General features: G+C 45.2%; 1 protein-coding gene across 4 annotated transcripts in view; it reads right to left on the bottom strand.

Moving 5' to 3' along the window:
- The window catches only part of LOC146338145 (angiopoietin-2-like), a 35,585-nt gene that overhangs the window by 12,043 nt on the left and 10,633 nt on the right, over nucleotides 1–12,909 (bottom strand). For 2 of the 4 annotated variants that reach the window (XM_084815988.1, XM_084815989.1), the window contains exons 2-5: nucleotides 4,210–4,365; nucleotides 2,410–2,531; nucleotides 1,367–1,599; nucleotides 162–286 (exon numbers count right to left, since the gene is read on the bottom strand). In XM_084815988.1, coding sequence (XP_084672114.1) covers nucleotides 162–286; nucleotides 1,367–1,599; nucleotides 2,410–2,531; nucleotides 4,210–4,365 — 636 coding nt within the window. The remainder of the gene's footprint in view (nucleotides 1–161; nucleotides 287–1,366; nucleotides 1,600–2,409; nucleotides 2,532–4,209; nucleotides 4,366–12,909) is intronic. The other 2 variants (XM_084815990.1, XM_084815987.1) reach the window with 1 other exon arrangement.

Below are 12,909 nucleotides of genomic sequence, written 5' to 3'. Positions count from 1 at the left end.
GGGCCACAATTTGCCCACTCCTGATCTTTGGCTACGAAAGAAGTAGCAGGGGACCACGCTGACCCTTCCCTAACAACTGCGCCCATCTTGGGAAATCGTCCACCACCCACTTCCTAGACCATCTATCTCGGATGACAAAGGGCACTGATGCTCACGCTCACTTTTGCGGTGGATGTCGTATTAGGAAAGCACAGGGTATAGACTCCGCTGGTGGTGAACCCCGATTTGTATGCAGCCGCACAGTCCTTGAATGTCTTTTGATCTTCTGGCGGCCCGAGAGAAATTTCTGCACAAAGGTCAGACAAAGAGGTGTTTTCTAAGTATGGCTAATTCAGAGGATTTCTGTCCACATGAGGTTTTTTGTAGGGCCAAACACAGCTCCCCTTCAAAACGTTATGCTCCGCTGCCACAGATGTTTGGCTACATTGGCAATTCCCACAGATCTTTGGAGTGCAGAGAGGAGCATTCTGATGTGCGATTGAGGTGTCTCTAACAGAGGTGCAGTGAACAGCCAAAGCAGGGTTGCTCTGTTGGTGTGCAGGTTAAAATGGCTTTTCTTTGGGCCAGGACTGAGTTCTTGTCAGAATTGCCAGGATGGCTTGGTGCAAGGGCAAGGGTGGAGACACACTTCAGGGCTGGGGGTCAAATCTGGCCCTCCTGGGGTCCCAATCCAGCCCACCAGGGTTCCCTACATGGCCCCGCCCCTTCCCTTGGCCCCATCCCTTTTCCCCCAACCACCGATTGTTTGGTGATTTCCTGGCTTTCCTGCAGTTTTTTCCTCATTCTAAGGGCTTTTCTACATGAAGCTTTTAACTTACCACTTTACCAAGGGTTCTGCTTCCAGATTCTTTGTGGAATCAAGATCCAATCCTCTACACATGTTTTTCCCAGGGTTTTTCCTTCTCTGACTTTCTATATGTTTCATTAGATAACCTCTAGGTGGCACTGTAGTATAGAGGAATTGCACAACCACACTAGGGTTCCATTTTGCCATTCTTGGGTATACCAGATTTTCCTCAATTTTTTTTAAAGTGCTAAACTGCTTGCAAAGGACAGGAGAGGCTCTGGAGGATGATAGTGTCATATAAAGCACATTCAAACTACTATGGGTGAAGAATCACGAGCACACAATAAATGCCTCATGTAGAAAGGCTCTAAAAGGTTGAAATGCCTCTCCTAAGGCTTAATTACTAGCTGTAAGAGCTTTACGCTACAATGTGCTAGGGGGAGGGTGTTATATTTTTGGTCTGCCCCTTTCACCTTTGGCTCCAGCCTCCACAGAAATGCAGTCCCTGAGAACTTCTCTGAATTCGGCTTTCAGGGTGAAAGAGGTTCCCCGACCCTGGCATAGAGAGTTGTTACTTACGGTTGCACTGACCCACTAAGCCTATCAGGTGCTTCACCGTCTCTGCTAGCGAGGTCTGCTGTCTCTGTAGGGCTGTATTGTTGAGCAGGGCTGTGCCCAAACGTTGCTCCAGATGGACCACAAGGTCCATTTGCTTGGAGAGCAGCCTCTGCATTTCCAGCTTCTCAGACCTGAGGCCGTGAAGTTCCTCCTCCCGTTTCCCCTCCATAACCAGGACCTTCTTCTCTAGGAAGCTAGGGAAAGGAAAGGGTGATGAGGTCCTCCACAGAGAAGAAGGCAGTATTCGTTTTTACTAAACAGGGCTTTTCTGTGTGAGGCTTTTAACCTGCCACTTTACTGAGGCTTCTGCTTCTAGATTCTTTGTGGGATAAAGAACTGATCCTCTATACATGTTTTTTCCCCCAGGGGTTTTCCTTCTCTGCCTTTCTGTATGTTCCACTGCATAACCTCTAGGTGGCGCTGTGGTAGAACAGAATTGCGCAACTACATTAGGGTTTCATTCCGCCTTTCCCAGTTATCCCAGACTTTCCCCAACTAAAATAATGAATACTAAAATGATTGAAAAGAACAGGAGAGCCCTGGAGGATTACAACATTGTGTGAAGCACCCACAAACTACTGTGATTGAAGGATCACAAGCGCACAATAAATGTCTCAAAAGGCTCTCACTTTTATACCCCAGCCTTCCACTTTATGAAAGGCACCCAAGGCAGCTAACAAAAAATAGAAATATGTAATCAATAGCTTAAGACCAGGTAACTAAAGGATGATCTGCTCTTTAAGAGCTTAATTCAGGAGTGAGGAACATATGGCCCTCCCTATTTTCTGGGACTGCCACTCCCATCAGCAGTAGGACCCCTCCGTCTGGAAGCACCCTTAGTCTGGCATCCTGGTCGCAGGCATTCTGCCCTGAAAAATCCAGATTTTTGCAACCCAAATGAAAAATCCTGTAACTGGAGTAAAATTCTGCAAATGTGCATGGAATCTATTAATTGGCTTGATTTATTCCTCATGATTCTAGTGTGCAGCAGACACATCACTAACCTGTTCCTCTCTTGGAGTTTGTTGATCTCATGGGTCTGCAGCAGCAGCTGTTTCTCGAGCTTGTTGGTAGACAGGGAGTTTTCCAATACTTGGATTTCCAGGCGTGAAGTCTGCTTGAGGACCTAGTTGATGGGGGTTGGGAGAAACAAGCAGCTTGACAAGAAGAAGAAAAGACAATGGGGCTGTTCACATAAGACACTAACCCACATTTACTGGTTGAGTATGGGCTGTTGTTGAACCCATGGTTTGTTAAATCATCAGTTAGCATGTTGTCTGAAACCATTTTCCATGGTGTGGCTTGTTAACCATGCAGTGTGGCTTAACCACCCAGAACAACCCAACAACAAACCATGGGTTCTCAAGGTGGCTTGTTTCAGAAAAATAAGCCGCACTGCACGGTTAACAGCCACCCTGCAGGAAATGTCCTGGGTTCAGACAACACGCTAACCCATGGTTCAACAAACAACCCACAGTTCAACAACAGCCCACACTCAACCACTGAGTGTGGGTTAGTGTGTTATGCGAACCCAGCCAATGAGCTGATTCTTCCATAAAGGTCTCCTCCATGGGAGTGCATCTTGAATAGCGAAGGCACTGAAGTGCACAATTACCTGGTTTGATATTTCGATTTGCCCATCTCGTAATGCTTGGCTGCGTTACAAATCAAGTGCCATCTCCATCCCACCCCACCCCGACAAATTCTTATTCAGCTCAAAATGTTACATAAGATTTTACGCATGTAAAGCCAAGCAGTTACCCAAAGCCAGCTGCTTAAGCACACATGCAAAAGTTATTTAATGATGATGACTCCATACTCTTCATGAAACTCTCACTGATTGCTTTGAAACTACATAAACTTTTAAAAGAGGCATCTAATTGACCTTGCTGCCTCAGCAAATAAACAAGCTGGGGGAATGTCCAAGTGATGGATGTGGTAGCAGACTGAACTACAATTCTCAGGAGACAATGCAATAGGGCACAGGTACTATTAGGACAGGATATGGCACCATCAGTGTGCTTGGACTAAGATTCTGAGCTGGGAGAGAAGAACTCTCAGAAAATGGATGCGCCTGTTTTGAACATTCACCAGAAAAACTCATAAATGCTCATTCTGAATTGTATCAAGAGGTGCTCGCCCATCACTCTTCTTGAATTATTTCCACAAAAAATATTTGTGTTGACTGACAATTCTTTCCACTGCCCTGCTGACATCTGCTCACAGATCTGTCTTGAAATACCCCAGCTGATTTTTCAGTTCTAAGATCACATTTTCCATAAAGTAGAATGACAGGAGACGATCATAAACTGAGGGGGGAGGCTTTTTATTAGGCTCTCAGCAATGAGAAAAAGTCTGCAGGAAGGGGTCAATTTGCCTGGCACCTGTTTCTTTGCAGTTCCTTGTTGTATCTTACCCACAGGTGCACCATTTCAGCTGGGGGGTGGGGAGGAACAGCAATAATAATTTCATCAGGGGAAGGGGCAAAATTGTCGAGAGATTAAAGATCAGCTCTTGGTTATATTCTAGATTAAATTGCAAAAGAGCCGTGTATCTTAAGAGCATGTGGTGTAGATACTTTTTAGACTTCAGAATAACTGTTATCAACACAGGCCAAAGAGCCACCTCCAGGGTTTTGGGGTTCTTTTGTTTTTGAGCAAGGGGATTTGTGCCTTTGATAGTCATACCTAGAAGCATAGAACCATTACATTGTAACAACAGTTAGCACGTCGTAGAACTGACCTGAAACACAGGGAGGGGTGTAATGTCTCCTCTGCCCCTACTCAAGCGGTGGCCCTGCTTACCTGCATCTCTACATCAGTGAGCTTGCGGGCGTGCTCAGCGGTTTGGTTCAGAAGGCTGTTGCCAATTTCCAACATGGTTGCTGTGTGGTTCTGCACAGCACTGAAGTGGCTGTCAGACATTTCCATCCTTGTGTTCTCCTGGATGTAGCTCTCCAGCTGTTTGTAAGACACGTTGAAACAAGAAGAGAGAGTGCAAATGACTGCCGTTAGATGGAGGGGCGAACCAAAGCCCCGTTGCAACTGCACACCTCTTCTTAGAAATGGACACAGTCCGTCAGGGCTGGCCCAAAGGACAGGATGGCACCTCCGCACCATTCCCTGTATAAAAGCCAACTGGACTGGCAATTGGGCACTGGCGATGGGACACCGTTCTCGACTGCGCCTGAGAGCAGCAGCCTGGCTTTGGAGGCAAAAGGAAGGTCATGTGGCACACACAGCTCAGCATCAGCTGCCTTGCGAGTGCCTCACTCTGCCTAATGACTGGGCCGGCCCTGCAGTCCAGCCTCCAGTTTGCTTTCTTCTCCCCTCAAAATATCAAAAAGCTAAGCTCGGCATATATGTATGTTACCCTACATTTACAGTTGGAAACGTGGAGCTTCTGTCCTTGATTTATTTATTACATTTATATCCCACCTTTCTTCCATCATGGAACTCAAAGTGGCTACGTGTGGTTCCCAGGTGGTCTCCCCTCCAAGCACTTACCAGACCCAAACCTGCTTATTTATTTATTTAGGGTGTTTTTACCCCACTCTTCAGCCAAAAAAGGCTCTCAGAGTGGCTTACAAAGATGACTATTAAGACAGTCCCTGCCCTCGGCCTTACAATCTAAAAGACATGACACAAAAGGAAAAGGGAGTGGGAGGAAGGAGGGGAAGGAAAGCAAATACAGCAATGACCGATGTATGGGACCAGGTTGGTCTTCCCCCTGTGATGATGTTCGTCCTGGGAGGAAGGAGGGGCAGCCCCCCAGTGGCCCTCGGTTCTCTAGCCGATGGATGAAGCCAGAGTCTGCAGTCCCAAGGAACTGTCAAGGTCCTTCTCCCCAGCCCCCCATTTTATCCTCACAACAACCCTGTGAGGTAGGATAAGCTGAAAGAGACAGTGAGAGGCCCACAGTCACCCACTGAGTTTCAAGGCTGAGTGGGCATTCAAACCGGGATCTCCTCAGCCCTAGTCCAACACTCTAACCACTACACCACACTGGTTTTCCCTGGCTAAGGATGTTCAAGATGAACACAAAAGGAAAAGGGAGTGGGAGGAAGGAGGGGAAGGAAAGCAAATACACCAATGACCAATGTATAGGACCAGGTTGGTCTCCCCCCTGTGCTGATGTTCATCCTGGGAGGCAGGAGGGGCAGCCCCCCAGTGGCCCTCGGTTCTCTAGCCGATGGATGAGGCCAGAGTCTGCAGTCCCAAGGAACGGTCAGTTGGAGCTGCGTGTCCTTTCTAGCAGGGAGGGGTGGAACGAGCTTAGCTTCAGCATAGTGGCTGCCTGATGTGCCTTCAGACTATGCCCTGGGACTTGAACTTAAATCTTCCAAGGGCACAATCCTGCGCCTATTTAGACAGATCCTATGCCTATTTAAACAGAAAAAAAGGCCTACAGCTCACAGCTGGGAGCTGTAAGACTTTTTTCTGTCTAAATATGCATAGTATTGTGGCCTGAGCTGCCTTGCCTTACACTTGTGATGGCCCTGGGCCATTTCTACAGGAGGCATTTATCATGCGCTCATGATTGGCCACTCGCGGAATTTTGCGGGCCCTTTACACGACGTTGTCAACCTCCAGGATGTCTCCTGCAGTTTTGCCCAGTTATCCTGCCTTAAAAAAGATTGGAGATAAACCGGAATATTAAAAAACCCGCCATTTCCGCAGTGTATAGTGCCCGCCTACTGCCATACTTCCGCCACTAGATGGCACTTTCATTGAAAAAATATAGGAAGCTCCGGTAGCGCTGCTGAGAAAGGGCATTTTCAATTCCACGTCACGTTCGTCATCTAAAGGAGCCAATCCTAATCGTGCCACAGAAACAAAATGCTCTGGTAGGGCTGCAGGATTCTCTGTTAATGTAGAGAAACCCCCAATCTTTGGCCTTGTTCTTTTTATTTGCCTGCAGCCACATCCAATGCCCAACCCAAGGCATCAGTAAGGATAGCAGGCTGTCCCCAGGTATCCCTCTGAGTGGGTGAATTCTGAGCTATGGTCATGTACCCAAAGCCCATGGGAAGCCCTACTGAAATGAACAGGAGCAGCTGTGCAGACACTCGGGATCAGTTTACTCAACCAAATTGCCGTACAGCGATGATGGAGGCTGCACTGCCCATAAAGGGAGGCAGGCAGGCACATCAGCAAGGAAACAAGTGGAACATTAGCCTATGAAGAGCTCAGGTGGCCAACTGAGGGACCCAGGCCAAAGTCAGTAGCTTTATAGGACCAGAAGGAATCATATTGGTTCCTCAGGTCACCTGATCCCTCCTTTGCTGAAAGCTACAGCGCCATCCTCTGGCCACTTGCTGTCATGGTGCAGCAGTGCGGCAGTTTCCGCCTTCCGCTTGCCACCTGGTATGACAGCGAGGAAGAAGCTCCTGGATCCTAGTGCCAGAGGCCCCATTCAAGACCTCTAGCAAGCCTTGTTGTGCAGGCAGATGAGGCTGAATAACAGACGTTAGATGAACAGCCTCTTTTCCTATGACATAATTAGCGTAATTGTTAGCAGCAGCATCTTTCCCAGTAATGAGTTGCTCAGGATGAAACAGCTGCTTGTAAGCACTTCATCAACCACCGTTGGCTCAAGGCCCACAAAGACAGGCCTGGGCACATTTTTGCCAGCTCTTGTTTCACTAAAAAAAAAAAAAGTGTTAAAGGAATGATCTCTGCCTCCTATGGTTTTGTCACAGGCATCTAGCCATCAAGTTGGATTCCATGTTCAAGACGATACAGTTCCCAAGGAACATTACCAAACCCGAACTCCAGCCAGTCCAACGTGGGCAGAGACGCACTTGCACTGCTCACTTGGCGGATATGGCGAGTTTTGCGGCCATTGGTCACGCCTTCTGTGTCCAGCCCTGTCTGGAGGTGGCATCCAGATGTGTACATTAATTGCAATTAACATCTAGCTTCGGCCTTTTAAAGCACTGTGCAAGTATTAATCCATTTTTACATTATGGTACCTAGACACTCGGTTTTTGATGCTGGACTACATATAGCTCTCTGTCCAATACAAAAGCAACATGCATGTCAGCGACGGCAATGTCAGCTCATGAACATTAAAACAGTCTCTCTCAGAATATTCTTACCTGCTATTATTTGATTAAAAAAAAAAAAAAGACTTTCCCTTCCACCAACACTGTTATCTTTCTGGCACCAGGTTAAGACCTTTCTCTTCTCCCAGGCATTTGGCAGCATGTGACGAGTTTTAATCAATCCTGAATTTGTCTTATGGTTATGGTTGTTTGCCTGCGATTGCTTGTTCAAAGTTGTTTTAGATTTATGAGCTCTTGTGTATATTGTCGGTTTGTGTGTGTTTTTATGAAAATGGCTTTTAATCACTGCATACTGCATTTTTAATGTTTTTAATCTTTGTAAACTTCCCAGAGAGCTTTAGCTATTAGGCGGTATAGAAATGTAATAAATTATTATAATTATTATAATTATTATTATTATTATTATTATTTTCAGCTCTCAAAAGCTCTTCACATATTTTCCCCCCTTTTCTCACCATTTATGCAGATGCTGATTACCAAATGTACAAACATGATAATCCCACCTGTTTTTTGCTGGGCTTCCTATCATTCTCCGTTTCTCCATTTCCCTTTTCTTTACAGCATGCACAATCTATTAACCTCTATCATGTTCTCCATTCGATGGCTTCTTTTTCTAGGGGTGCTGAACCTCTTTCAGCTCAAGGGCCAAATGCCATTTTGGAGAAGCTCTCGAGGGGGAGGGTGCATTCCAGCTGTGGGTGTGGCCAAAGGCAAAGGGGCGGGGCAAACACCAGCATATTTTAGCTTAGAGCTCTTATCGCCAGTAACAAAGCCTTAGGAGAGGCATTCCAACCATTTAGAATGGGACCAAAACTTCACAAAAGCTGGGAAGCTACCAAAACATCAGTGGTCAGTGGGAAGGGGGTGATGCCATGGGAAAGGGGGAGGGTGACCTTCTAGGGAACCCTCCACAGCCTTATTGGGACTCTAGGTGAGCTGGATTAGGCTCCAAGGCCTCAGGCTCTGTACTCCTGCTCTAGACTAAGGGCTTCTTCATACAGAGCTTTTATCCTGCTATTGAGATTGCTCCCTCACGGAAGTTTGCAGGCCCTTTAGATGATGTCGTCAAACTCCAGGCGTCTCCTGCACTAAATGAGCTTTATTCTGTTTGTAAAAAGATCGGAGATAATGAGCTGTCAAATTACCCTGCTTGTGTTCTGCTTGTGTTCCCTCGGTGAAAAAGGAAAAGCCACAAGAAGAGAAGCAAGATCAATGAAACATATGGAAGACTCAGATAAGGGGGAGAAGGAGGGGGGAAGGAAGCGCATGTAAAGGGGGTGCATCGTGATCTGCATTTAAAACAGAAGCAGAAAGCCCCGTGTTAAATGCGGGAATTTTAGGCTGGTGGACAGATGCTCTCTGATTGAAGGCAAAAGGAGAAGGGGACGGCGGAGGATGAGATGGCTAGATAGCATCACCAATGCAATGAATACGAACACTCCGGGAGAGAGCGGAGGACAGGAAGGTCTGGCATGCTATGTTCCATGGGGTCACGAAGAGTTGGACATGACTTAACGACTGAACAACAACAACAGATGCTCCAAAAAGCCCCAACCACCTTTATTCATACAAAAGGTATACCAAATCCCCTGATTATTTTGGTTCCCGTTTTCTGCACCTTTTCTACCCCCTTTCACCATGGGGCAAGTAGAATGGTACACCATATTTTAGAGGTCTAGTTATGTGAAATCACAGTATCGCTTTACACTTATGTTGACTCTCATTTGCCGTTTTGTTGCCCATTCACCCAGTTTGGAGAGCTTTTTGGAGCTCTTCTCAGTCTGATGGGCCATATTCTCACCCAGCTGTACTGGTTTGCTATCAGCTTAGGCCTGGTTCAAAGGGCAGGTGGTGACTTTTAAAGCCTTCCATTGTCTGAGGCCTGTGTAGGCCACTTTTAGGATTCGCCAGAGAAGTGCTGATCCATGTTGCATCTTTTACAGCTGCAAGAACTGTAAAGGGCACAGAGCCACACACCTCCTTCGTAGTGCTTCCCACTTCCTGCAGCGCATTGTCTGGCCACATCTGTGCTGACGCTTGCCAATATCTAGTCAAAATTCAGCTCTTCCAGAGAACATACTACTCTAGCTAATGGCAGCTGGAGTAAGTTTCTTTCAACTGGAACTTTTGTTGATGTGTTTTGGCTGCGTCTGTAGCTGTTTCTGGTATTACATTGCATTTTAAAAAACATTTTACAGTGCTTTATTATTGGTATCTGTTTTATTGTGATTGAATACCCCTTCAGGCAACCTCCGTTTGACAGAGAACATGGTATATACATTTGAAATAAACATGTACAATCAACAGCAGACTGGGCGTGTGGTGGCCGCCTTGTTACAGAGACCTACATTTCACAAGGCCAAAGCCAATGCCAAAAATTTCTGAAGAGAGCAAAATCAGGTTCTTCCCTCCCTCTCTCTCACAGGGCCAAAGCAGACATTACTTTAAATCTGTGTCTAGCAGTTACATTTCAATTTTTTTTTACTCTAGAGTAGGAGCAGGGCACTTAGTCCAGATTGGGATCCTAATGTGGGGGGCGGGAGGCTTTTAAGAACCAGATCAGGGGCCCCTGCACCTGCTCTAGAGTAAACATTTAAAAAATGATGCAGCTGTAAGACACAGATTTAAAGTAATGTATGTTTTGGCCCTCTCTCACAGACACACATTTGTTGTTGTTGTTGTTGTTGTTGTTGTTCAGTCGTTAAGTCGTGTCCGACTCTTTGTGACCCCGTGGACCATAGCACGCCAGGCCTTCCTGTCCTCCGCTTTCTCCCGGAGTGTGCTCAAGTCCATATTCATTGCATCGGTGATGCTATCTAGCAATCTCATCCTCTGCTGTCCCCGTCTCCTTTTGCCTTCAATCTTTCCCAGCAATGGTCTCTGCTTGCTGCGTCTTGCAGAGGGTTTATCTTGGACAGGTTGTGACCGTGAGGCATCATCATCAGGTACTATGAGGCACTACCAGGTCTTTTGGAAAGGCTGGAAGAGAGCCAAAGGAAACAACAAAGCAAGCCTGCGGTCTCCACAAAACGGCGGCCAGCCAGGGGTGGAATGCTGGAATTCTATGGTCTTAGGGTGAAAGGGTGACAGCACAATTCTATACAAGTCTACTCATAATAGGATTTACTTAAGTCCCATTCAGTGGGGCTTACTCCCAGGAAACTGGGTATAAGAGTGCAATATAAATGAGGTCTTTTAACAATTATACTTCAAACTTAGGGTTTGTCTTTTCCTCATTGGCTTGCATTTCAGCCAAAGCTTTGTATATTACGTCCTGTTTAAATGTTGCTGCGGATATATAAGCTACCTGCCTGATTGCTTCTAGCAACTAAGTATAATCTCCAGACAACTAAAAAAGGGAAGCATTCCAAATCTTGTTTCTTTTTTCCTTCTTCCATTGAACCCACAAGTTATAGGCATAAGTCGGGCTGTTTCCACACTAGGGCCTGTCCGTCAGCACTACTGAGGCACGGCTTTTCTGCAGTCAGCTAGAAGCAGAGTAAAAATGGCAGTTCCACATGGCTCTAGATCCAGCAGTGCCCATCATCATGCCCAAAGCACTTCCAAGTAAACATTACAGAAGAAAGTCCCGTTCAATAAAGGTCACCTGCAACTTTAATTAGAAGCTTCCTCCTTACAATTTCTGCCTCTAATGACTTCTTGCTTGAAACAGCATTAGTAATGAATTGATCTTTAATTATGATTAGCTTTATTTACATATGGCAACTTTTTTTAAAAAAAGGTGTTATTTGTCTTATTGTTATTTTTTCATATATTATTGTGAGCCATTTGTACAAACATTTTTCTAAGAAGTGGGATACAGACCTAAAAATAACAAATAATTGCTTCTTCGGGGGGGGGGATTCTAATACTGGTTTCCTCATTAAATGTTTTCCTTTCCTTTTTTTAAACTACAAAATAGTGCAGAACAAGAAGCATTTGAGGAAGAAGCTTCTGATTAAAGCACTAAAGCCTTGACAAGCCTCAATAGGTCTTTGTCAGTCCACATTGGATTTTAAGTGAAAATATTGCCGCAAATCAGGTTTGGAAAAAGACAGACAACAGAGAAAACACTAACATGAAACAGACTGGCAATTAATTTCCTCTGGATACTCTGTAAAATGTGAGTGAACAAAAGGATGGCAATTCTAGGGTAAACAGTCAGTGTGGAAGTAATCTAGGAATGGGCAGTGGCTAATAAAATCTTATGTGATCCAATAACTTTTGTATACTTATTTGCAAAACTGTGTCATCACCCCCACAATTACAGCTAAACTAGTCACTGCTCAATTGCTCATGCTTGTTAATTTAAAAGCATACGTATTTAAAAACGCACAATGCTGTGCTAAAGAAAAACTAGATGGGTGACCAAATAACATCCATCAAAAATCAAGATTTAGCCAAATATAAGTCTTCCTTACAAATCCTAGTCACTTCCTTTGATAGCAATCTCAGGTGGCAAGTGCCAACAGAAATTGACCCAAAACAGGGCTGCGGAGGTATAAAAGGGAGGTATATGCATACTTAGGGGAACTCTGAAGTTTGCAGAACTACCTTTTTTTTTAAATTAACCCTAGGGGAGCAAAACCACCCAAAACATTCCAATGAGGATCGTGCACGTTTAGTAGTCACAAAATAACTGAATGGCAAATGGAAAAGAAAAATGGAAAACTAGGGGATGGGGAATGGAATGCCCAACCCAGCTCATGACTGGCTAGAACCTTGAATAGGAACACTACTGTTAAGGCTGAGGATATACTGCAACATTTTGTTACAGATCACACTTATTCCATCTAATAAGATTCTAAGCATGCTAATTTTGAAGATACAATCAATGGGAATAACTTGGGCAAATCCATCAAAACAGAATATTAAAACAACCATACTTTTCTTTTTTTCAGCAAGCAAACAAAGTCATTTCTAGTGGAAGTATTTTCTCCTGAATAATGAAAAAACAAAACAGCCAAGGTATGCAATTCCCACCCCCTTCCACCTCCCCGCAGATAACTACATACACATGCATTCTGTCTCCAGGCTCCTGTTGATTCTCGGCAACTTGCTGATGATTTTCCAATAAAACGGGAGTATGGGAATGTTACAATAAAAAGCAATATCTCACTGCAAGCACAACTGTCATAATTGATCATTTTCTGGTGTGTGTATTTTTAAGAGGGTTGTCTAATGAGGCTCTTCAGGATCTCTCACTTCTATAGTTACAGGAAGCCGGAGGCAACAGACAGGCCTATGGCAATCCTTTCCATCCCTGATTACTGCCGGCGAAGCAGGGGCAGGAATTACAAGAACGGAAAGTTTGTTCTGTAGGGAGCCCAACACAGGGCCACCCAATAAAACAGAACAGGAAGCAAAGTCCTTTGGAAACAAGATTGCCTGACCAAAGATTTATAATGAGAGAGCGCGCATGTTTGGTGCCAGAGAT

The sequence above is a fragment of the Heloderma suspectum genome, chromosome 10 (assembly GCF_057233095.1).
Source record: "Heloderma suspectum isolate Gila_16-S chromosome 10, 16-S_ref, whole genome shotgun sequence".
Classification (NCBI taxonomy): Eukaryota; Metazoa; Chordata; class Lepidosauria; order Squamata; family Helodermatidae; genus Heloderma; species Heloderma suspectum.
Note: the sequence above shows the minus strand (reverse complement) of the source record. Positions and strands in the feature narration are given on the sequence as shown.